The sequence below is a fragment of the Scylla paramamosain genome, chromosome 16, assembly GCF_035594125.1.
Source record: "Scylla paramamosain isolate STU-SP2022 chromosome 16, ASM3559412v1, whole genome shotgun sequence".
Classification (NCBI taxonomy): domain Eukaryota; kingdom Metazoa; phylum Arthropoda; class Malacostraca; order Decapoda; family Portunidae; genus Scylla; species Scylla paramamosain.
In genome coordinates this window covers 1,957,501-1,985,000 of record NC_087166.1, presented here as the reverse complement: position 1 = coordinate 1,985,000, position 27,500 = coordinate 1,957,501, and the positions used below count along the sequence as shown (strand labels likewise).

Below are 27,500 nucleotides of genomic sequence, written 5' to 3'. Positions count from 1 at the left end.
CACACACACACACACACACACACACACACACACACTTTAAATCTGATTTTATCTTGCTATCCAATTGTTCATGTCTACCCATTTCAGAAAACATCTTTTCATTATACAAAATAAGAAATTTGTATTTATATAGTAGCAGATTCAACGATCCACACATTGCTCAGTGCTTCGAATATAACCATGAATTTTACCTAATCACATTTGATCCAAGGATGTCCTGGATGCTTATGAGTCAGACATCTTGCCATCTCTTCCAATTAAGAATCTAAGAAAATTCTTCGTAAAGTCTCGTGCCAAAGATCTCTAATCACTTGCTTTGCCGAAAGAAAAGTTTGCCCTTCAAGCGCTCTCACTTCGTGACTTATGGGAAGTATTTCTGGTGGGCTGAGGAGGTGACCAATAGTTCTTCCCGGGGCTGTCAGCGACGGTGGAGTTGATGGTGTCCTCGAGCAGGCAAGGTGGAATCACTGCCACTAGATCACCCACTCCTCCAAACACTCAAGGCTGCCACCGGCACTTTCCTTGCCGTGTCTTATCCTGCTGTCGTGTGGCAGCCCCTCACCTGAAGTGCTTCTCGAATAAATCACTCATGGAACTGTAAACTCGTCGATTAGTGTGATTTACGGGCGACGGGTAGCATTGCAGGGCGGCGCGTCGCTCTGAGGGCACGCCGCCCAGCACTCCCTGGGATGGGACCTGTGGAGCCTCGCCGCGCAGAGCTATTCTTGAAGGTAAATCTTACCATACTCTGCTTGACAAACATTACTTATTTTACAGAATACTTTACATATTTAGTTTTTTTTTTTTTTTTTTAGGAATAATGAGACCAATTATTACCTGATGAAAAAAAAAATATTACTTTTATATGTATTCGATAAATATTCGATTCCTTCAGATAAATCTTACGATATAAATATGATACGACTATCATTATGATAACGATATTATTGTTGTTATGATTGTTATTTTTTATTTTACTTTATCGCATTAAAAGGAAAAACAAGTCCTATGCATTTCTTTTTATTTTACACACACACACACACACACACACACACACACACACACACACACACACACACACACACACACACACACACACACACACACACACACACTGCCTGAGCCTCACCAGCACCACCACCCACAGCGCCACCTTCAGAGCACACCTGGAGCCACTCAGGCGTCACTCGAGTAGGAGATGAGGCTGAGTGGGTGTCGACACTCTGACTCAACTTACACTAAGAGCAGCGGTGTTTACGGCTGATCGGATCCCATTTAGGATGATGTCTTTTTAATGAGCGCCATCCGAAAAAATGTCTGAAAAGAGAGTAGGGGAAAGACCCCTGTGTGTTTGTGTGTGTGTGTGTGTGTGTGTGTGTGTGTGTGTGTGTGTGTGTGTGTGTGTGTGTGTGTGTGTGTGTGTGTGTGTGATCACTGCCACGTTCACAGTCTTACAAGCTGATATTCCTGATTAAATCCTTCATTCTTACAAAAATCTTAAATCAGCGTGTAACGTCTTCCTTCACACCACTTTGACAAGTTGCCGCTCTTCGACAAGACTCATGGCCCTGTCTTGCCCACCTTGCCTCTATTCCCCTCACTGCCATCCCGTCCCCTTCAATGTTACCCCATCCCCATCCCTTCCACCTCCCTCACACCGGGCCAGTCCCTCACCCTGTCTTCGTCGCAGCCTGGCCCGGCAAACACCAAGTCCATCTGAGCTGAGAATTATTTATGGCCCGCTATTACGAGACGACACCCGCGAGATTATGACCCATATAGTACCTTGACGCAGGTCCTTGTCACGGCGAAGAGGGAAGTGGTGGATCTGCCGCCTAACAGGGCTGGACAGATGAGAGCTCTAGCCTGACCTTGACTTGTTTGCGAAGATTTGTTATACGGACTCAAATACGCTACTTGAGGGTCACATAAAAATAAACAAAGGAATTTAAATTTACTGTTTTTTTTTTTTTTTTGTTTCACCGCTTTTTGAGGATTACAGATTATTTTGTTTTCTTTTATGATTTCTTTGTCTTCTATGGCTGTCTCTGGTATTTTCACTATATTTCCTCAACAAAAAAAAAACTTTGCATCTTATACTACCAATATCAATTTATTACATTTAATTTCTAAATTTCCTTGTCTTTCAAATCTGTCTTACTTTTTTAACCGTCATATCATAATTATCATTTTCCTTCCTTTCTTATATATTTTCCCATCATTTTTTTTTCTTTTTTTTTCCACACCTATTCGCTAGCGAGTCATTTGCAAATATGTATTTCCTTCATTTGTTTTACAACCACTCCCTGCCCCTCCAGCACCTATCCCCGCTCCTCGGTTCCCCTTCCTGCTCCTCAAGAGAAAAATAGATGCGTGGCGGGTGTTTCTTCAGCTCCTCCTTGGCTCCTCATGTGATTTTCTGCATCGGGGGAGGACAAATGGCCGTGAAAATCTTGACTGCGTGAAGACAAAGGGAGGCGCGAAGAGGGACGTTAATTCACAACAAGACGGTTTTATTTCTTAGTAAGATTTTATATCACCATGCAATTATAGCCCTTCGGATGTTTTTTTTTTTTTTTTTTCGTGTTGTGTTCTTATTTTCAGCATGAACGCCTTCGAATTTGTAATATCAATATCTATGTTCAGCACTCCCGTGTTTTAAGGCTTCCTCTTCAGTTTTATACATTTAAAAATCATGAAATATACTAACAGATACATTATATATTAAAATATTTACAATCTTGGCTTATTTTTTCTTATTCTTACGATGATCTCAAAGGAAAAAAATGATGAAAGTAAAAACACCAGAAGTGACTCGCATATAATGAGGAAAAATGCACAACTTAACTCGAGGCATCCGGACTGACCCTGTGAACACGTGACTTAGCGGCGCTGGAACACTCATCGCCTCAATTGCCTCTTTAACACCCCCTTGAACTGGCCCTGATTCATGTCTGTAATCACCGTCCAGGGGGATCAAAGGAACCGGGCGACGGGCAGGAGACGGAGGGAGGAGAGGAGAGACAGATCGAGATGCCGCCGGGACACAATGGAAGCCGCGACAGAAACAGGATAGAGGGAAGGGAAGGGGGAGGGGGAAAAAGGAACAGGTAAAAGACGGTGTGGGTGTGAATGGCTAACAACAAGTCACGGGACGAGTCAGGAACGCGAAGTAAGTTGTTAGCTTTCCCTGTACATTTTTCTTTTTCTCTTTTTAGGGAATGTATCGGTGGAGATAGCGGCTGTTATCGCTACAACTCTCTGTCACTCTCCAGTCTCCTCCATCTCCACCGCACCACTTGATCACTGCCTATCCTCCATCGCTAATACCACGGACAGTTTTCTGCTGACACTTTTAATTACAAGTCCCGCTCTTGCAAAAATGTCCCTTTCTGTTAAACGTGGTGTGTTATCATATTTATCTTATCCATTTTTCTAGCGGAAGAGGAAGGCATCGTTCTTATGCTTTCATATTTTAGAAAAAAATATATAAATATATTTCAAATATACATTTTTGTTTGCCGTAACACACTTTTTCACTATTTCATTTATTTATTTATTGATTTACTTATTTATTCATTCATTTATTCATTTACTTTTGATTTACTCGTTCATATTATATATATATATATATATATATATATATATATATATATATATATATATATATATATATATATATATATATATATATATATACCATAATTATTTATATGATAATTTATCCTGAAAAGGAAACAGTACAGTTCTGCAAACCGTCTCGGGTGTTATTCTTTTCACCGGCAGTTTGAACACAGGAAATAACAAACCATTTCAGACCAACTTGGAGAGGAAAAAACAAGAAGCTCAATATCAATGTCATCTTTTTCTCCCAAAGGCACTAAGTCTCACGAAGAACTGTAACACCCACACGACCTATATAGGTGAGGCTGCGGCAGCTCAGCAACACGGAATCTTGAGCATTAGTCAGCATAATGAGGCTTGAGGAGGTAAATCGCTTGTTTCGCGGCACGTTGACACTTCCCATTGTTCTTACCGTGTGGAAGAAATGTGCAGCTACTCTAACTTATGAAGCTGTTCGTATGTCGACCTTCTGATTCCACTCTGTGTGTGTGTGTGTGTGTGTGTGTTTTATGAGGGAGCGCAAATTTCTCTCACTGTCCATTTAACCTTTATTACGGTAGATTACTCTCAGAGGAATCAGAATGAAGAAGTGAAGGGGTCCCGGCGGCGGCGCGGGAAGGTAGGCATGCTCCTCTCACACGCTGATTATGAAGACACGCTTCTCTCAAAAGGCTTTAGAAGAGACATCTGATAAATGATAAATATGAGTCGAAACACAGAATTTCGCTGGCGTTAATCAATTTTGTTATGTAAGTAATATGTATGTGATGTTTATTCTACTGCTGACAGTAAATTTATATGGGAAATTTGTCGAGCAAAACCAGTTTAGAATAGGTTTAGACTTTGGAGAACTACACGTGTCATGAGAAAGACTTAAAAAAAAAAAAATCCACGGAGGGTTGCATGGCCAGCGTGGGTCGCCAGGAAACTCTTGCCTCTTCCCACAAACCGCCTAGTCCTCTACTATTAGTAAATATTTCCCAGTCCCCCTCGTTCACCCCTCTTATTTACAAAGCGGATCATGTTTGTAAGTCCCCTGTGTAGCTGCTGGCAAGACTCTGCATACATATTCTGTGCGCCTCTGCCGCTGCGCTGCCGTAGTAAGAAAAGAATTTACTCATCAATATGTGGATTCTTTTTTGTCTTGTTTAATTCACCGACCAAGTCAAAACAGCGTCACCTCCTAGTCATGGCGCTCTCAGTCTTGTGAAACTATTATCTGGTGATTTTCCTGAGTTACTTTTGGGAAAATGATCTAAAATCCTCCATTATTTTGACTTTACAATTGATTGATGTTTAAACGTATTTTTATAACAAGAGCAGCAGTAACAAGTGATGGTAATAATGTCAATAATAAAAATAATATTAATAACAAAAACTAACAAGAGGAACACAACAACAATAATAACAATAACGGCATGATTATTATCGTTACAATATTTTCTTCATAATTATTACCATCAGCAGCAGCAACAATGGCAACAATAACAAAAAAAAACAACGCTAATCTCTCTCTCTCTCTCTCTCTCTCTCTCTCTCTCTCTCTCTCTCTCTCTCTCTCTCTCTCTCTCTCTCTCTCTCTCTCTCTCTCTCTTAAACAAACACACAAACACACACACACACAAACCTTTGGGACTCCGCTCACTCATGGCTGCCGTCCCACGCCTGGACTGGTAATGGCCGCTTAGAGGGGCTAGTGCAGATCCCTTCTTTGAGATTAGCGATGAGTGCCACGGATAAAAACACCACAGCGTAAGCCCAGTTGCGGGTCGCTTGAACCTTAGGATTATCAAACACGATCTTCCCGGGGATGACTTACACCTCTAGTTTGTTACCCGGTGGATGTCTCAAGGTCCTGAGATTACTACTGACGAAGACACTTGAGATCGTTTAAAGCATCAACTTGGCTCAGTATTGAAGGGAAGCCAGTGACTGTTTAGCACCGAAGTGAACCCAAGCAGGAATGACTGAAGTGATGTGAGGTGTGATGTTTGACAAAGCCACATCCATCACGTTACTACTGACGAAGCCATTTGAGATCGATTAAAGCATCAACTTGGCTCAGTATTGAAGGGAAGCCAAATGACAGTAACTGAAGTGACTTTCGCACTGAAGTGAACACAAGTAAGAATGGTTAAAGTGATGTGTGTGATAATTGACAAAGCCACATGAGGTAGAATGAAACATCAACTTCGAGCAACATTAAGGGAAAACCAAATAAGAGTAAATGAAGTGACTGTTTAGTACCAAAGTGAGTCCCATCACGAATAACTGAAGTGAGATGTAATAATTGACAATCCTGCAGCCATATCAGTTTTGTTGATGCTAAATGAGTCAACGAGGATCAAATGGTGCTAATATATTGCCGGTGTCGTCTTATCAGCCCAGGTCCTGATGACCAAATTCGTGTTGTTCATTTTTTTTGGTCCTTATCCAGCAAAGCATCAGTCGTTACTCTTGTCTATACAGATTTATTACAGGTAATTAAGAAGCAATATATTTCCTGAGGATAGATAAGCGTGACTGTTTCTTTATCAAATTATTATTGTTGTTGTTATTGCAGTTATTATTATTAAACATTTTTTTCATCATCACTAATATTGCTATCATCATTGTTATTGTTTTTGTTACTGCTATCATCATCAGAATCTGCCACTACTTTTATTTTAGCCTTGATGAATTGAAAACACGAGTGAAATTTCAAAATGCAATTATATTTTTCAGGTTATTTAAGATAATCTCATAATACGAAGAGTAGTTTAAATGCATCTTTTTAACAACGACACTGTCCTCTTAGTGAATGTGAAAAAAAAAAAAAAAAACAGTTAGTGTGCAAGAAAAAAACAGAAGAAAATCCCTCACTTTCTTATCGCTGTGGCAAACTTGTGCTAAGATACTTCCCTTCATATCTTTACCAAATGCTCTCTCTCTCTCTCTCTCTCTCTCTCTCTCTCTCTCTCTCTCTCTCTCTCTCTCTCTCTCTCTCTCTCACAACATGGATTTTATAATGTTGCTGCTATAGAGTCTGGTCTCCCAACCATAGACAGAATAAAGAGGGAGAAATATAACTCTCTCTCTCTCTCTCTCTCTCTCTCTCTCTCTCTCTCTCTCTCTCTCTCTCTCTCTCTCTCTCTCTCTCTCTCTCTCGTCCACCCAACCCATCCTTTCTTCTTACACTGAACAGACCAAGTCACATATTCGCTATCGATACGTTTAGTTATTAATGGAGTCTTTATAATCAATGTCTGACAAATACACAGGACAGAGGCTGCATGATAAACACAGGTGTGAATACCGCCGCGGAGGTGTGGCTGGCGGGGCGAGGAGGCAGATGGATGATGAGTGGTGATCAGGAACACAGAACAAAGGAATTAAAACAGAGAGGGCGAAGGGGCCGCGGACGCCATTTTGTCGTGTCGGCTGTAGGGATATCGGGCAGGCGTGGAGGGAGGGAGAGAGGGAGAAGCAGGGAGGGAGACAGCTGGCCGCTCCTCTCTCTCTCTCTCTCTCTCTCTCTCTCTCTCTCTCTCTCTCTCTCTCTCTCTCTCTCTCTCTCTCTCTCATACAGACATGGAGAGCTCTATCTTATTGCTTCCTTCTCTGTCTTTATCTATGACTGAGATGATTCCGATAATTCTGATAATAAATTCGAAATATAACAAAAACACAACACAGTAAAATGAAGAGACGGAAGGAACAGGAATAACAAATGCAATATAATCATAAGTAGAATATCAAGAATAATAATAATAATAACAATAATAAGAACAGGAAGAACGATAATATCCATGCATTCTGTGGATATTTTATTTAATTCATACAAGGAAATACCACAAGAGAAAACATGAAAAAAGTATTATACCACAAAATGAATTAAAAAAAAATAACAAAAATAAAAGTTGAACCCTGCAATGAGTGGCATGCGCGCGTCGCTTGGCTGGGAATAATAAAAGTCGATTAATCATTTCACAAAACAAATGCAAACAGAATTTTAAACTGCGCTGGTTCGGCCGTCCATTGTTTTTTTCACCTTTATTTTTCCCCCAATCCGGAGAGTATTGGATCCGGGAATACATAAATGAACGTTAAATTGTTTCCCAAAAAAGGTGCCAGAACGGAAAAATAGGAGAAAAAAACGAGAACAAAGGGATGTTAGTGGTTGATGTTCACTGACGTAAAAGAACGAAGAAAAAGAGGAAGAATCGAAAACGTACGCTATAATTTTCGTTTGCCTCTCTCTCTCTCTCTCTCTCTCTCTCTCTCTCTCTCTCTCTCTCTCTCTCTCTCTCTCTCTCTCTCTCTCTCTCCTTATTTTTTTCTGTTATTACTGTTTTTTTAGTAACTAGTTAACCGTTGATGATGACGATGATGTGTTGACTACGGCGACATTAAATTTCGTATATAAAGAGTTTACACTACATTTTTTTTTTTTTTTTTTGGGGGGGGCTCGTAATGAAAAAAAAAATGCCCACTTTATGTGTACATTTTCCCAATGAACACTGCCTAAAAATTTTCCTCTGATAAATTGTCGAGTTACGTCATAGGTTAATGTTTACGTTGCAGGAATTTATAATAGGGACAATCAATTATTCTGGGTTAAATTTTTCGAAGAGGCAGCCTTATGGATGAAATTACCTTTGTGCAATTTACACTTATGGATGAAGACTAGCGCTGGTGGTGGAGGTGCCGGGTAAGCAGGAGGATGAGAGGAGATGAAGCTGTGGGGTTGGTCGTTTTGAAATGCATGGGAAGAGTGCGAAGAATGGCTTTTGAGTATGCAGTGTACGAGGGTGTATCCCTGACTCACATGTAAATGCTGGAAGGTATATGAAAGGAGTAAGTAAGTGACTCAGAGTGCGACAAGTGTGTGGGCGCGGGTGTGCACGGGAAAGGTGTGCGGGACAAAGGTTAACGTCAAGACAAATACTGCAAAGGAGGGACTAGCTCTGCCTTGAAAGATAAGCTCAAAGTCTTTATCATTATGTTTTTCCCACGCAGTCTTTAATATGTGAGTACCATCCTGCATGTCTTTGTTAGCGGGTGACAGGTTACTTAATCTTCTCGTTATAGACTTTAATGAAAAGTATGGCGATCACGTTCCTGTACATAGTGCTGGCAGTGCATATCAGGAGTGAAATCATCAGTGACTGACGGACGAAAATAAACCTCCATGATAAAACCACCTTGTAAAACATAATTAGCGTACTTTAAATATTCACCAACTAAAACATTCCGGGGCATCACTCTCTCTTCAGTGCCTGCCGATAAAGAACCACTTGCAACGCGAGCCTCACTCAGCAAGCAGGCACTTCACACACGAGCCTTGGGACGCAGACACTTCCTCCCAAATCCACCTAGTCACTGTAGCCTTCATCCGATCCCTCGCCACCCGTGCTCCCCATGATGCACCTTTTATTCTGAGAGAGTAATCTGAAGGTAAATATAAAATCATCGTTCAAAACAAACAATGCCTGGCCCTGTGCGGCTCTGTTGTGGCTCTGTTGTGGCTGCCTCGCTATGGCGGCTCCGGTGTCCAGTGATTTATTTGTCTTGCGCAAGTTGAGACGTCTCGAATCTGCAAATTTTTATGCCCATTTTCAGGGGTTAAAATTACCTCTTAAGGGTCTTGAGTACTCGATTTAGAAGACGCTCTTGGGGTTGAGGTCTTCATGATACCGCTTGGGGGAGTGATGGGGCTTTTTTTGCCGCATTTTTTCTTGCCTCCGTCAGGGTAACGAGAGCAACTCACTCGCCCTGTTCTTCAGACGCTGCGTATCAGTTCGCTGCCTCACATCCTGTTCTTTATTCCTCACTGTCTGCCTTTATAATGGTTGGTCTCCTTGTTTACCTTCAGAATTTACAAATACAGTTTTTTTTCTTTCTGTGCTTTGAGTATTATAATTTCTCAATGAGTTACAATATTTATATATACTTTTCATTTTTAATCCTTAGTCTGTTATAGTTTTCCAGAAAATTTCGACTTTCAGTTTTCTCTCTTTGTTTCTCTGGATATTTCAAGGTGTTTGTTGATACAGTTCATGTCCTTTATTTTACTTCTAATATTGTTATTTGTATTTTTCGAATATCGCTTCGATCTTCATTTGCTTTATTTTGATGATAATTTTTAATGATTAAAAAATTCGCTTATTGTTTTAGTTTTTTTTTTTTTATAGTATTTGTCGGATACAGTATTTTTTTTTTTCATTTTAATTCTTCATCGATATTTGTTTCTATCGTTCTTACTTGTTTTTCTTTTGATAATTATCATTATTTTCAGTATTTAAGAACTCTTGTTTATCTTTCGTTGCTTTTTTTCCTTATCATACATGATTCTAATACATGATTTTTCACATTTCCTTTCCTCCGCTGTTTTTCCTTTTGTACAGTCGTATATCACTGGCAATCACTTTTGATTATCTTCGTTTTTTTTTTCTTTTTTTTTTTTTTATATCTATCGAATTTCACTTCATTCCTTTAATTTCCTATGATTCTTTATAATACATTTTGTCGAATTTCGCCTCTCCATTTTCAATCTTCTTCCTTACATTCCTCTTCTCTTCCCTCCACCACTCCCGGCGACTCGGTGGTGGTAGGCTGGAGTCCTTGGCCAGGCTGAGGCAGTGATGGCGGCGGCTCGACGCTGCTCTCGCTGAATCCTCCGCTTTAAGATCCACACCCAATTTAACTATTCCGTGTTCACTTCATATTCTTCGGCTCCGTGCTCGGCTCCATAAATGAAATAAACAAAGATAATGTTCTAAGAAAGCAGTCAAAATGTTTGTGCTTCAAATTTTAAGAAGGAAATGTGATATTAAGCGGGCAGATATACCATTTTTAGTAGTAGTAGTAGTAGTAGTAGTAGTAGTAGTAGTAGTAGTAGTAGTAGTAGTAGTAGTAGTAGTAGTAGTAGTAGTAGTAGTAGTAGTAGTAGTAGTAGTAGTAGTAGTAGTAGTAGTAGTAGTTGTAGTAGTAGTAGTAGTAGTAGTTTTATCATTAGTAGTACTAGTTTCATTAGTAATATTAGTACTTTTGGTATTATCAGTACGGCTAGCAGTAGTAAATGGTAAAGCACACACACACACACACACACACACACACACACACACACACACACACACACACACACACACACACACACACACACACACACACACGAACCCATACAAAAACAAACAAGAGCGCCTAAAGCAAACGAGCGAGCGAACAAGAGAGAGGGCGAGGATGGTTGCTGGGTCAGGATAAAGCCAAGACGAGGCGAATATTTCCATTGGAGGGAATAAATGACTGTCGTGAAGCTGGCGCGGCACTGAAGCTTGTGAGTCACGGGCATCGATCGTTATAATGGCGGCAGATCACACTCGGCCTGTGTGTGTGTGTGTGTGTGTGTGTGTGTGTGTGTGTGTGTGTGTGTGTGTGTGTGTGTGTGTTACAGTCTTTTATATACCAAGACAAAATTAATACTCCAGCTTTAATTAGTAAATGAAGAGACGAATTCCAAGGCAGTCGAAGAGATATTTATGTTGAAGAATGTTAATCAAGCTTTACGAGGTATTAACTGGTTGAAAAATGCCTGAGGCGCAGAAGCTCCCCGCGCGGTGGTATACACTAATAAAAGCATTATTGGAGTGATTGGAGGGTCAGGGCCGGCCAAGTGAGTCCCGTGGGAAGGCGACCCCTGACCTGTGACCTCGCTGCCTCTCGGGATGAATTATGAAGGTCACGGACGGATCAGTTTGGCGACTCGCTGGCTCAGAACTGCCTGAACCAAGAGGCGCATCCAAACTATCGCCTTGCGCCTTGCCTGTGCCCTCTTTGTGTATCACAAGCACAAAATGAGACTTTGCTATGCAGTATTTGCATATTGCTTTGCATGTTTTACATTAAGTGACCTGCACCATGGCATTAATCATTTTTTTGTGTGTCAAATGAAATCTATCTTGTGCACTAGATTTTATTAACATTTTTTTTTAAATATTATTTTTCCTATAGTCTTTTTATTTTTTATTATTATTTCTATAATGTATTTAACTTTATCCCTTAAAACTTATTTTCTCATATATACAGTACAGTGTATTACTCCGTTCATATTTCCTAATTCTTTTCGCTAACATTTTTTTTTTCTATTAACTTATAATTTATCATTTTCATACACCTGCTTCCTCGTGGCATCATTACTGTACGCACACCACTAAGTACAGTCCACATCCATAAAACAGAAACATTACACGAATAAATTAGCTGCAAACTGCGACATTAATGTATACACAATGTGTTGTGTTACCAACCATAAAACAGACGCCTTTCCTTTGTGTCACGAGAAGGCAGCATTAATAAACAAAGCAAATTAATAATAATAATAATAATAATAATAATAATAATAATAATAATATCGAGATTAGTATTTACGGGAAATATGCACTAAATAGTACATACATATATACATACATATATCACTAGCATAAGATTTTCTTGGGTGGAGGAATGTTTCATCATTAACTGCAAAGTACATCAGAAAGTTATTGTTGAAATGTAAAACAATCTTCCTTCACATTTTTTCTCAATTTCCTGTTCAAACACGCGCTTTACTTACTACTAGAATTTGCTACTTCACAATACATGCGTTACTCACACCACACTGAGATAAGAGTCACGAATTCACGGATGTCACCATATTCCTTTCAAGGCCAATGCGTCAGTCTATCTGAGGAACGGACTACTCAACTTATATTTTGTTATTTCACAGTAAATTCACTCAAACATTAGTTACCTTCCTGATTACTTTGTATCTTCATGTTTGTAAGGAAAATAGTCTGGCTGTCTTTCCTTCGCTGCATTTCACCATCATCACCATCATCTCTCTCTCTCTCTCTCTCTCTCTCTCTCTCTCTCTCTCTCTCTCTCTCTCTCTCTCTCTCTCTCTCTCTCTCTCTCTCTCTCTCACAAACACACACACACACACACACACACACACACACACACACACACACACACACACACACACTAGTTAAGTATCTGAACACTTTTCATACTCTCCAAAAGTTCCTTCAATATTCACCCAGGTTTATGAAAGGGAAGGGGGACGGAATCTTTTCCTCTCACCTTCGCACATTCTTAGCAGTGCCAAGGGTCCTGGGCGAGTTTGTATCGGAACACGCCTCACCTGCTGACGGTGGAATTATTTTCTTTTCCTTCCCTATGCTTATGTCTTAAGGATTCATATGTATTGGATAGCTCAGTATAATTTTCGCATTTCTTTTACTCTCTTTGCAGAAGGGGCGGGAACACTATACGGTAAGTGAACTTGGCTTCGTATACCGTGTCGTAAGGTGAGGGGGCTTCAAGGCTTCAGTGTTGCTTGCTCTAATTTTATTTATGCTAAGAAATATGTAGGTATTTATTTTCCTGTGAGGTACACGTGTTAGTATAACGTTTCCTCGAACGAAGTTGATTACTAATCCAGTTTTTCAAAATATACTTTCTAATAAATGTGTGTTAAGAAGAAATGATATTTGCATTTATCAGATTCTGAAAATACATTACATATTTTTATTTCATAATGTTAGAGTCGGACTAGCCTTACTATAGGTTGTTACCACGAATGACAAGTAAGATAGATGAAAAGCCTTCAAGTGATTACCCCACAATTACAGCTCCGTCCAAGGAACACTATCCAATTAGCGGTTCTCACAAGACTTGGCCATTAGCGTCCCAGGCACAGTCCTGGAATGAGGGAGAGACAAACAGACAGAGGGAGAGAGAGAGAGAGTCCTGCCACTGGCCTCGGGGAGCCAGGGATTCTACCCGAGGGCCCAGTAATGGCCGCTGTGTCTGATAGTCTTATGAGAGGGAATTTTTCATTTATTTTTTGGCTGTTTCCCTTTGAAGGCTTGGGGTCGGTGGTCAGTCTGCACGGGCAAGTAAACAAAATATAAAGATGCTCTTTTGTCTGAGCAGCGTCCCTAAGTTTGCTTGTTTGTTGTTCTTTGCAGCGAATGGTCAGTTCCAGCCGGGGTGCGAGCCAAAGCGGCAGCGGACAGCCTACACCAGACACCAAATACTAGAGCTGGAGAAGGAGTTCCACTTCAACCGCTACCTGACGCGGCGGCGGAGGATAGAGATCGCCCACTCGCTGTGTCTTTCTGAGCGACAGATCAAAATCTGGTTCCAGAACAGAAGAATGAAGTGGAAGAAGGACAACAAACTGCCAAACACCAAGAACGTGCGGAGAAAGACAAACCCAGCGGGCGTGACCACCACCGTCACGCCGAAGAACCAGCAGCAGAACCAGAACCAGACGCAAAACACGCCGCAGAACGCCCCCACGCAAGACCAGCAGCACACTCAGCAGCAACAGCAACAACAGCAGCAGCAGACCGCTCAGCAACAAGCAGCGCAGCAGCAAGCCGCGCAGCAGCAACAACAGCAGCAACAGCAACAGCCAGGAGCACCTCACCCGGGAGGTCACACTCCAGGTTACCCACACATGGGCGGGGGAATGATGCCGCCTCCCGGCCTGACGCCTATCTCAGCACCCTATCCACACGGGGCCATGAAGCCTGACTACGGCCTGACCACGCTATAAGGCCGGGCAGCGCCGCACTTGTTGGGTGCACTCACAGCACCTGCTCTGTAGCTTTACCCCGGCTCAGTCCTGCGACCCTTCCTTCTGCTGTTATTATTGCTGCTGCTGCTGCTGCTGCTGCCGCTACTGCTGTTGCTGCTGCTAACGCGCACACCCTTCTCAGCCTTCATCCTTACTACCCCTACCTGCCTCTCGTGCTCCTACTGGGGCGGCGCGGGTCGGCCGGCGGCGGCTCGCCCCTACTCTACTGTATACAACCCCGAGGTCTGGCTGACTGCTTACCCCGGCCGGCTCACCCTCTCCTATCTTCAACTCCTCAGTCTCTGGCTGCTGGCCGGCTCCGGCCACTTAGTCGCCGCCCAGGAGCGAAGAAGAAATTATCTCATCTCAGGGTTGTGTGTGTTTGTGGTGCCATGTGATGCACGAGACCACAGAGCAGCCGCATGGTGTTATTTCCAAATCACTGAGGGTCTGGGTATTATATACCACAGGAAGGAAGGTGTTGTAAAAGTGGCACGGTTAACATTCAGTCCCGTCTGAAAGAAATACTGATGAAATTATAGTGTTGCTCTGAGCCTACCGTCAGAATAATGTCCCAAAGAAAAGCAAGAACTACGGTAGTGGAACAGGATGAGTGAAACGGTCCCGGAGTCTGCCGCCATATTCCGAGAAGGCGATCAAAGCAATACTAGAAATGACTCACGTCTTTCTGACAAACAGAGACAAAACTTGCATACCACCGGAACTTCGTACATCAAATCACAGATTTAGGAAAGGTAGGTAATATCTCTCCTCTTCCTGCGCACCTTCCCCACTTTCAGTAGACAAATAAACACGGTCACTTCAAAAGCGGCCGAATTTTGACACTTCATTAGGGCGAGGGATGAGAAAGGGGAAGCAGGGACAGGATCATTACAAATAATCCCTCAAGGGTCTCCTTCCATCCTTCTCACGGCCACAGCTGCTCGCCTCCAAGCACTTCCTTAATTTATTTCTTATTTCCATCCACAATCCCTTTCAATTAGCAACTGCTACGATGAGGATGATTCACACTCTTCAGTCTGTCGTAACCATGACAGAGGAAGCTGTTCAGTGTCCGCACAATCACATCCCCTCCCCCCCGCCCCCAGACCTAAGACCTAGACCTGACCTTGGGACCTAGAATGACCTCTGACTTCCCTCCCTCCGCACGCCGGCGTCGCAGGAGGCCGGCCAGTTATTGCTCCCCGGAGGGTGTTTAGCTGCGCCGTTGAATTGTCTCACCGAGGGCCAGAAATTTACACACGACACCCGCCACCCACATTCATATTCTTAAGCCAGAACACCTCACCACGCCATCCCTACATTTGCTTGTTTTTATACACACCAGTTATTTCCTTATCTTGACACTATTATTCATAATATCAAGAGACACGGAATTATGTATTTGTTGCTCATTTTGCCATGACACTGTGGCATTCAGTGTTTCCTTTTTAAGATATGTACAGTAAATTACACACACACACATACACACACACACACACACACCATATACAATCTTTGTGACTTGAACAGTGTAAAGATCAAGGGAGCTACAGCGACAAATATATGAACAGGTATAGATAAATACACTGATGGATAGATAGTGCCGGACAGACTGACATAAAGGCAGACAGAGAGACATATAAAATAATTGAATGATAAATTAACAGACTGAAACATGGAGACAGATTATTCACAGATAAGCAAAGGAAAGATATATATATATATATATATATATATATATATATATATATATATATATATATATATATATATATATATATATATATATATATATATATATATATATATATATATATATATATATATATATATATATATATATATACACACACACACACACACACACACACACACACACACACACACACACACACACACGGATGTTCTATCCGTGGGCAGCAAGCAGGAAGCACACATGGGCAGGAGGGGTCTGGGACACACCCAGGCTTAGCACGGCTCGGTCGCGGCCGATCCACCGAGAGACATGGAGAGAAACACAAACAGGGACCAAGATTTCTCGCGCTCCTTCGGGCGGCCTTCACTTGTCTTTCTTTCAACCTCATCTTTCACACCAGTGCCAGTATGCTGGGAAACATTCGTACGTTTGACAAAATTCCTATATCTATAATAAAAGTCTTATCTATTATATCTTGAGTAATTAAAGATAAGACTCACCTCCAAGGATTTACCGCAGGCTTAAAGCTGACTCGACAGACTCACACGTAGATGGACGGTAGCTGACGTGCAAGAATGTGTGTGGACGTAAAGCTACTGCAGCATTCTTAACGCGAGATGTTATTTCCCCATTGGAGCTTTAAATTTATTTTTATACTATACCTTCTATAAAGAAATAGTTATGTGCATATGTTACACAAAACAAACTCATTTTTTCTACCTAGCCAGAAAACTTCACGCGCACGGCAGACTCCTCGAGCGCTTCACTCTTCCCGTGCGTTTGTGTGTACAGGTGTGTGCGTGTGCGTGTGCTCGTGTGTATGCTATGGTCGTCGGTTCTACCCGTGTGTACAAGGTGTTTCCCGAAGCACAGATCAAACTATTGTAATCAAAATATATTTCAGTCTCAATATTGGTAAGTTTACGGGTTCTGTCTCAGTCCTGTTCGTTCTCTTCACCCGCTCTTCTGTAATTCACCTCATTCCTTCAGCGGTAATAATCATACCATTGCATTAGAACTAATTTTCCTCTTTAATAATTATGCTTTCAGTTCCCAGTGTACAGATATACATAGTATTTATAATTTGTACATGCTTATTAAAAAAAAAAAAAGTGGAACTCTCACTATCTTCATTCATTTATTTTATAGTTGATTTCATTTTCGCTACGGCCAAATCACTCACCAGATAACTGCAACAAAATTCTCATCCTGCTTATTTACTACTTCCTGGGTCAGAACGTGGAGGCGGCGGCGCTGTCCATTGCAAAAGGATAAATATATTGCGTAGACATGTAATAATTAAAGATAGTAATATTAATAACAGTAATAAATAAAATCCCGTGGAAGAAGAGTTTCTACGAGGAAACTCACTGTATGTACAGAGGAACGTGACGGACGAACTACCGTCGCGAGATTTTTTATATGCCTGTACAGAGGGAGACTGTGTTGGTCAACCGCGGCTGTGGACGAGAATAAAACCCGTAGGTCTCTCCCTCCCTCATCTCGCCCCTGTAGGTCTATCCGGACAAATCTTTGGTCGGTATGATAGTACAACATGTTTTGATAGTACTTGCAGTCGCTAGCTTCCCGCGGAACCCAGAGTGGGGCCCGAGGAACAGAGGATCCGGGGCGATGAGGGGGAGAGACGAGGTGACCTGCATGGGACTCTTTTATATATATAGCTGATGCTCAAGACGCCGTGTTGTGGGACCCGGAGGCTTCCTGCACTCCAGCCCTCTGCCGGAACACAAGCACACTCCTTCCTTTCCCAGTGATATGACTTCATCCACTCTTAACCAGCGGTGCGCAGAGCAGCGCCTGTTTTCCCTCGCAGAGGCAGACAAAATTTTAGTCCCATTAAAACAAGCGCCACATAATCCCGTTGTTGCGGCGTCATGATCCTTTAACTGCCAACAAATATATGACACATGTTACTTCATTAGAGTAACCCCAAGACGATTTACTGAGCAAATAGGAAACTAAATGCATTAAAAAAAAAAAAAAAATTCAACTACTCGATCACTCATTTTGTAATTAAGACTGTCTTTCGAAATAAAAACACGGAAATGGTCATCTCTACTTTCTTAGATCAAAAACAACAGTAGTGGAGGAGTTGAATTAATACATAAATTTACCAATATACTGATCCACTGAAATAGTCCAGAAATTATAACCGGTGTTTTAACTCTTTAGTTCCTGGCCTCTGAAATGTGAGGATACACAGGCACTGCTACTCATATACGGGGCTGTATATACAATTCTACATATGCTTTCCCGTACACACAATATCCTCACGACCGCCTGAGCCCGGGACTTGCCGGTCGGCGGGGGCTGGGGTGTTGCGCTTTCGGGTCCGCTGTACAGTATCCGGACGTGACACAAACGGTAAATATATTGAACATTGATTATAATAAATGTTATGATTTCCATTGACATACATTTGTAGATAGTTTGTGAATCCACATAGGTCGATTATTGTAAAGTTTTGAATAAACCCCTAGAGAAATCCAGGATTTTTACTGTTTTACCTTATGTTGGTGTAGCGTAATGCTGCTGCCACTCACACTACTGCAACAACAAATACTACAGTGACAACACCATTAGTAATAATAGTAAAAATAACAGGAAACTGAATAACATCAACAATAAAAATACAATAACAATGATGATGACGATGATACTACTACTACTACTACTACTACTACTACTACTACTACTACTACTACTACTACTACTACTACTGCTAATGCTACTACTACTGCTATTAATAATAATAACGATAATAATGATAATAATAATAATGACAACAATCACGATGGGACAAAAAACAGTGGATTTTTTTTCTACCGAGTTTTGTTCTACAGGCTTTCTTAGAACAAATATGAGACATTCCATCGCTTGCGAAAAAATATTCCTCTAGAGAATCTTAATTCAAAACGAATGATATACAAGTTTCAAGTTTATTACACAGATTTCCGTTGTAGTGGAAAACTTATAAACAAAATATATGTCATTAAAACCTATTCTTCTTGGTTTTTGGAAGAAGAAGTAGCAATAAATATGTGCAGCAGTAAACAACATAGATATTTGTTCTGCAAGGATCTGAAAATGGTTTGAAGCTCATGACGACAATAATGATAATGAAGATAATAATAATAATAATAATAATAATAATAATAATAATAATAATAATAATAATAATAATAATAATAATAATAATAAATGCTATTTTCTTCATAATATATACGAATAAATACATCTCCAACAAACAAGAACGACAACCAATACACACACACACACACACACACACACACACACACACACACACACACACACACACGACAACTGAGGCAGGGTGAGTGGTCCAGTCCCTCTCCCCTTACCCACCCCACCCCCTCCAGGACTCTTTTATCCCTATTCCAGCCTCTTAGAATTCCAGGGACGCGGCTGGAAATACGTCTGGCGGCGAGGGAGAGGGTCGTGGTCCACATTACCTCCGCTAATCCTCCTACATGTCGACAAGATTGGTCCGGAGAGCCCCGCTGACAAATGCCTCGTGAGGGTCAGGGAGGAGGAGGAGGAGGAGGAGGAGGAGGAGGAGGATATAGGTTGTGGTATATATTTTGGAATGATAAGGATGATGATAATAACGATGATGATGATGATGATGATGATGATGATGATGATGATGATGATGACGAAGACGATGATGAAGAGGAGGAGGAGGAGGAGGAGGAGGAGGATAATGAAGATGAGTAAAAACAACACATTTCAGTTTAACCCTAAAAAAAAAATAGAGGAAAATAAAGAACAGAAAGCAAAGCAAATGAATCTAATACAGCTTTCAATGCAACACTAAAGGCAGAGGCAAATATATCACACGATTCCCTGAGTTAAATCTTTTAGGACGTTACATAGGACGCTGCAACATTAGAAATCCAATACACATATACCAATTAACTGACAAAAATCAAGATAAATTTTTGCCCTACAAGATTATTAAACAAGCTCAATATATGCATTAAATAATGGTCATATGCAAAACAGAACAAGCTCATGTGGCTCTGATGTTAATTACAAGTTTTGGCACAGAATTAAAGACAACACAAGGAGCCGGTGCACAGAACATGATTAGGGTACACATCTAGTTCCACAGGAGGTACCGATGCATCATTTACTGAAGGCAGTCACTGGACGGGTCAAGGCTGATGTGTTTTTTAAGTGTGTTGATAGTATTGCACAGGACGACTGGAGCTACAAACCTGTTGTTACATCCTCCTGCAACACCACTAATGAAGATATGCAATAGTGTGTGTGTGTGTGTGTGTGTGTGTGTGTGTGTGTGTGTGTGTGTGTGTGTGTGTGTGTGTGTGTGTGTGTGTGTGTGTGTGTGTGTGTGTGTGTCGATAATAGTGATAATAATGATAATAATAACAATAGTAATGATGGTTGTAGCAGCATCAGCAGCAGCAGCAGCAGCAGCAGCAGCAGCAGTAGTAGCAGTAGTAATAAAAGCAACTATAGTAGTAGAGATAATTGCAATCTGAAGTCTTAGCATTTTTTCGACAAGAATCAGTAGTAAACATACATAGAAAACGACAACGTGTATTGAACTCATCGTATGTCGTACACAACGAAACTATCGATCAAGAAATCCAAGAGAGAGAGAGAGAGAGAGAGAGAGAGAGAGAGAGAGAGAGAGAGAGAGAGAGAGAGAGAGAGAGAGAGAGAGAGAGAGAGAGAGAGAGAGAGAGAGAGAGAGAGAGAGAGAGAGAGGATGATTCATTTTTCAACATTTCATAATTTCATAATAGATGGAATTTATTTTTTATTTCCTTCATAACAAACTCCTAAGAATACATGACTTCTACGGGGACATCCGCAAATCGAAATGAGAAATAAACAACGATCAGTAGTGAGTGACACGTTTACCTCTAAGCCAACATTTCTTAACATGGGGTGCCAACATCCATGAGGAGTGATGTGAAATGCTGCATGCATGGCGGTACACTGCCGGTGTTCCTTGCAAGAGACACAAAAGTATAAAAAGGATACTTAACGAGACTGTACTTTTATTTAATAAACTTTAATATTATTTTCGAATGTGTTAATGTGTTTAGCATGATGATAGAAACCAATAAATTTGTAAAGACACCCCACACATTGGCAGGAATTTTGTGTCATAAAGCCTTGTGGGACATGTTAGAGGGAGCTGGACTGCTTAGATCTGACCACATAGGATGCAGTTAGATAAAAAAGTTAAAAATTTTTGCTCTAAGTTGACAAAGAAGCTGGTGTGCATAGTGCCACCTAACAGACGTCATACAAGTCGCATATGAGCCCCAGCCTCTAGATTGCACCTCCCCGCGCCTGCTTTGTGTGTGTCGCAGTATCGCAGTAAGGGAGGATCAGACCGGGAGGCGTGAGTGAGTTCAGGTGCAAGGAAAAGTGTGCTTTGTTTGTACTCTCTCTCTCTCTCTCTCTCTCTCTCTCTCTCTCTCTCTCTCTCTCTCTCTCTCTCTCTCTGTGTGTGTGTGTGTGTGTGTGTGTGTGTGTGTGTGTGTGTGTGTGTGTGTGTGTGTGTGTGTGTGTGTGTGTGTGTGTGTGTGTGTGTGTGTGTGTGTGTGTGTGTGTGTGTGTGTGTGTTTGTGTGTGTGTGTGTGTGTGTGTTGGATAAGCTTTGCCAATATACAGGTGTGCTTTGCCATGCCAGGTGTTTGTTGTCCTTCACAGCTAACAGTGCTCCCATCGTGTCTCGTCCGCCTTAAACAGAGCCTCTTCATAAATAATCTTTCTGGTATTTTTATTTTTTTCAGCCTTCCCACCCCTTCTCTCTCTCTCTCTCTCTCTCTCTCTCTCTCTCTCTCTCTCTCTCTCTCTCTCTCTCTCTCTCTCTCTCTCTCTCTCTCTCTCTCTCTGTATATATATATATATATATATATATATATATATATATATATATATATATATATATATATATATATATATATATATATATATATATATATATATATATATATATATATATATATATATATATATATATACATAGATAGATAGATTGATACATATAGATAGATATGCATCATGTTCTATTATATATTCGTAACGTTGTCAACGTAACAGCACGCCATGGCGTATTTTGTATTAAGCACCTTTATTCCACTATTTCCTAATGATTTACGTTACTTTCATCTATTGGTTCTTAATAAGCTAGCCTTTCATTCTCTCTTCTCTCTTGCTGCACTTTTTCTTTTCAATTTTTTTTCACTTTTTTTTTTTACCTTACTAATTTTCCTGCGGTCTGACTATCAGTGTCTCTTCCGTGACCTCTTATTTTTCAGTCTCCTCCTTTACCCCCTTCAAATTTTCCAGCTTCTGTGTAACTGCCTCTCCACATTTCTGCAATTTCTTTCTAGTCCACTCTGTCTTTTCTTCCTTGTCTATCGCCCTCCCCCTCGCAACCTAATTGGCTGAAGCCTGGTGGCCGCGTCTGGGGACCATCATTATAACAACGAGCAAGAACGGAGACAAAACTCTCACCTGCCCAATCGCCTCTTGTTTCTTTCTCTATAATGACGGGTCGCGGCAGTATTTTTCGTGTTTTGCGATTTCTTGCAGTGATAAAAGACAAAGAGAGAAAAGGACTGGCGGCGCTGAATGAGTCTGTTTGGCTGCCGTGCCGGTGTGAGGATGGCCTTTTGAGGTAGTTTGGCAGGATGTATGTTCCTCTTTGGACTGAGATATGTTCGGGCTGCTTCCTTTCGGCGGCGACCGGAAATCTTCTAAGGTACAAAGTAATTAGCGTCTGCTTGTATGCTTGGGGATGTCTTTGCCGCACGATGACTTGAACCTGTTATTTCTCTTACTTACAGGTTGGCACAAAGATTTACTGCTCCCTTCAAAATTTCAACTTTAATTTTGCCCTCGACTGTTCTCATACCAGTAAAGTATGGTGCACCCCCTTATTATTACTATTTACTGCATGCTCCTGACGAGTGTAGCTTTGGCGCCCTAAGCAGGTAGACTCATCTTTGAACAAATACCTAATTGTTGTTCTTTGTATGCAGTGTTCACATTTTCATAAGTTGTTAGTAGTTTTACTGTAACCGAGAACAGAAGTATTTTGATGTACACGACTACAGTTCAGTTGTCGGTAGTTTTAATTGTATTCAGTTTTCTAACATTATTATTATCATTATTATTATTATTATTATTATTATTATTATTATTATTATTATTATTATTATCATCATCATCGTCATCATCACCTTACTGCTTATGTCGTTGTTGTTTTCAAGTAAGAAATATAACAAAATAATACGAGAGGAAAATTAAAAGAAAAATACAACAGAACCCAAAGGAAATACCAACATTCCACCACCACCACCCACCACCACCACCGCTTTCACACCCACGTCCACCGCCACCACCAAAACCATACCATCATCACCACAGCAACAAATAACAGCCGCATACTCCTTTCTGTGCGCCATCACCACCATCACCGCCATCCACCTGATCACGCAGCACAGTTGCTGGTCACAGCTGTTTGCCAGAGATATTCACATCAAAGTTTTTCTCTGCCTACCTTCCACTTTTGTCGCCACCAACAGAACAACCACTGCTGCTACATTCCCTCCGAACAACTCCTACCGGCAGATTAGTCATAGGTATACAGACAGCTAATATATGCCCTCGCTTTACTTCAGGAAATCATGATTCAGGTATTACAATTACAGAGAAGTAAATTTAACCAACAAAACGTGCACTTTTCAGCCATATTTCAATGCTGACCTTGAGTTTGGCAAGGTGTGATGAACCTAAGCAGTAGATGCTGTTGAAAATATTATATATAGTGACTTGAAAAAGGTTGGAGAGAATGAATATATAAGAAAGTAAAAAGATATACGAATGGAAGCGCTGTCACTATCTGCTGTAATTATAAAAGGAAGTAATCTGAGTGTATGTTATTAAAGCGTTCGCTCCTGACACGCTGCTTGGAGGATTGGTAGGTATCTTTTTAAAACTGTTTACTACTGTGCGTGTTTGAGTATTTACTTTCACCAGTGGAGAGAGAAAGAGTAACAGCTTGCAGGAAGATATTAATACGGTTTACTGTCTGTCCCTGTCTGTTACGAGATAAGCAGTGCAATCTGAAGAAATTTACAGCTATACATATCCTCTTGGCACGTTACGAAGTGTAAAATCTGGACTCTCTCTCTCTCTCTCTCTCTCTCTCTCTCTCTCTCTCTCTCTCTCTCTCTCTCTCTCTCTCTCTCTCTCTCTCTCTCTCTCTCTCTCTCTCTCATACACACACACGTAGATGAAAAGACAGATAGCTATATTTATTGACCACAGCCGTTATAGTCTCCTATTATATAACGATTTCTATAAAAAAAAAAAAAATAGACCAAAGAAAACTGCATTGATGTACTGTGTAGATAAGGAGACAGGACCATGTGAATACAGCTCAGGCCTTGCATACTACAACTAGGTTAACACACACACACACACACACACACACAAAGCAGCTCACTTCCACCCACCACAGTGACTCGGGGGCTCCTGTTGCGTCAGTGTTACGCATATAATAATTTGCATAATGGGTGTTCCGCGGCAGGAGCCATGGTGGGTAATAACAGTTTCTACGCAAAAAAATACAAAAGTTGGGTAATTACTCAGCGAATTACTTTCCGTCATTACTCACGAGCCGAATATAATTTACCTTTGACGGAAGAGACAAATACGAGCAGCTGGTGTCTCGCTCTTCCTTTTGTATTTGTGTGCGGGAGTGGAAAACGTGCGTGCAAAATAGCAAATAAATAAGGGAGGAAATGATGATGTCTGTGTGGTATGGTGTGTGTGTGTGTGTGTGTGTGTGTGTGTGTGTGTGTGTGTGTGTGTGTGTGTGTGTGTGTGTGTGTGTGTGTGTGTGTGTGTGTGTGTGTGTGTGTGTGTGTGTGTGTGTGTGTGTGTGTGTGTATAAGAGAGAGAGAGAGAGAGAGAGAGAGAGAGAGAGAGAGAGGAGAGAGAGAGAGAGAGAGAGAGAGAGAGAGAGAGAGAGAGAGAGAGAGAGAGAGAGAGAGAGAGAGAGAGAGAGAGAGAGAGAGAGAGAGAGAGAGAGAGAGAGAGAGAGAGAGAGAGAGAGAGCATGAAGATTTATTAATTGATGAATGACAAACAGATCAGGGAGAAAATACACAAGAAAAGTATAACAACAGAAAAGAATAAAAATATAATTATATAAAATGTAAGAACGCAATAATTGCACCATGCATGAATGAAGGTGTGTAATACAGGCATAACTAATTGATACGAGTACATATGTACAAATTTAGAGTTTTGGTATTAATACAGATCAATTATCCAGTTCAACCAGATAAATAAAAAGTGGTAAGGACAACATTTGCACTTCCAATACAAGGAAAAAAACAGCACCAACAAAATATGACAGAAGCGCTATTTTCTCTTCCTTTCATTTATAAGAGGGAATTAAACAACTGTTTAATAAAATTCCAGGACCTACAATGATTTCTTTACATGATATAGTATGATTGTTTTGAATTATACTATGAGGTTCCCATTTAAATGAGGCATCTTTTTTTTTTTTTTTGTAATCTTGAATTTATTGCTTAGCTGCTTCCGGAATGCATTTCTGAAACTGCTGTTTTGTGTATTTTCACAAATTATTTCCTGCTGTTGTCTGTCCATCGTACCTATCACCATCATCAATTTTTTTTCCTACTTCTTTTTTACTGCTTTCACGCACGATTTCCTGTCTTACTTTATTCACCTTATTAATATTCCTCTTGTTTTTTTGTTTTTTTTCCCAACTCGTTCGTCTTTAATCTATTTCCTCCGCTTCTGGATCTCTTTCCTTCCAAAACGTTGTAGTTAAGCTAAAAAAAAAAAGCCACAATAACCTTGAATCCAAACAGACACCCCATGAACGTAACTGTACACATATCCATTACATGTCACGTGGATGAACAGGCTTTACTGAACTTCACGCAATCTATATAACAAATTAAAACAAGCAGAGAAGACAGCTACCCACCCATCCACACAAAGACACGGAAGCGGGGGTACAGGAGTAAGCACCCTTGTGTCAGAGGTGTAGGTCGAGTGCTGCACACGTCAAAGTAAGTCTCAAAGCAGTCAATGTTGAATGTGAGGTTGCAGCGGTGGAAGGAAAGAAGGAATGTTAAGTAAGGGTGGTGTTCCCATTCCGCAAAGACTCGGTACAGGAAATGAAAATCCGTAAGAGATCATCACCGCTGCCCCGGGAAATGCTTACAAGTGATGGAGTTATTGTGAAAGAAATTTATTCGTATATATGAAAAGTATTGGTTGCAGGTTATATTCTATATGGATTCATTCATGTATTGGAGTGTCAGTTATTTTGTTTTATTTATTTATTTATTTATTTATTTATTTATTTTTTATTTTTTTTTGTTTTGTGTTCATTGACCATTATATTTACTATCATAAATGAAATAACACACGAGACAACCGGAGTTATACTGTATGATTTTGCAAGTATCTGATCATTAAAACAATAAATAGACAAACAAACAAATAAACAAATAGACAAATAAATAAATAAAGATTTCGAATATATAAAAAAAAAAAAAATACAAGCCACAAATAAGGAAGTAGAAGAAGGATCTACAGTTAAAAACGAAAATTGGAAAAATCAAGTCGTGCCTCCTGGAGAATTAAGGTGGGAACTGGCCGGCCTACCTGGACACGGACAGACGCCCCAGAGATTCGCTTTGATCAGGATTCTGGCGGCTCGGCGTCCCGACAAAGGTGTGGTAATTGAGAATGACACCTGCTGTTCTGGCCATTCTTCTCACTCTGTAGCCCAACACGACCAGCCACGTACCTTCTGATCAATGGAGAACAACACGGTAAGAACGAGATGGTACAAACAATCACTACGGAAAGAAAGGAGAAGAAACCTGTCACATTGTTCACACACACACACACACACACACACACACACACACACATTTATCACATGCCATATGATGTCCTACAATGCTTAATACACTTGTACAGTCACAAGCCATGGCAGAGGTCACGTAGATATCTTTTCTAATCCTTCAGCAGACTTTTCATAGAATATCAATTAGTTTTTTTTTTTTTTTTGTTCTTTTTTCATTACTTTTCCATTTACTTACTTTTTTGTCTTACACTTCTGCAACTAAATGATGTGGCTAATCTCATTGGTTTCCTGTGTTTTCCTCTTATTAATTAACTTTTTAACCGTAATCATTCTCTTATAGTCAGTTGAAGAAATTCTCAAAATAAAAATAAAAGTATACAGATGAAATATATGCTCATAAACGGAAACACAGATATTCAAATTGTCACGAGTTCACTTCCAGAGAATCCACAACTAATGTTAGAACAACGTGTGGACATTCATATTTTAGAAGAGAACCTGCTAAGCAATAATATCAATAAATAGCTACAAATTTTGGACTAACGTCATGTCTTTCCCTTGCTAACATCACATTCTAAATATGTATAAAAATATAAAATAATTCTACAAGTGCAGCACTG

General features: G+C 40.5%; 1 protein-coding gene across 1 annotated transcript in view; it reads left to right on the top strand.

Annotated features, from left to right (window-relative positions):
- LOC135107885 (homeobox protein Hox-D4a-like) overlaps nt 1-15,935 on the top strand; it is a 28,068-nt gene extending 12,133 nt beyond the window's left edge. Inside the window, exons 2-3 of the mRNA XM_064018246.1 lie at nt 12,895-12,915; nt 13,614-15,935. Coding sequence (XP_063874316.1) covers nt 12,895-12,915; nt 13,614-14,206 — 614 coding nt within the window. The 3' untranslated portion in view covers nt 14,207-15,935. The remainder of the gene's footprint in view (nt 1-12,894; nt 12,916-13,613) is intronic.
- The last annotated feature ends 11,565 nt before the right edge of the window (nt 15,936-27,500 follow it).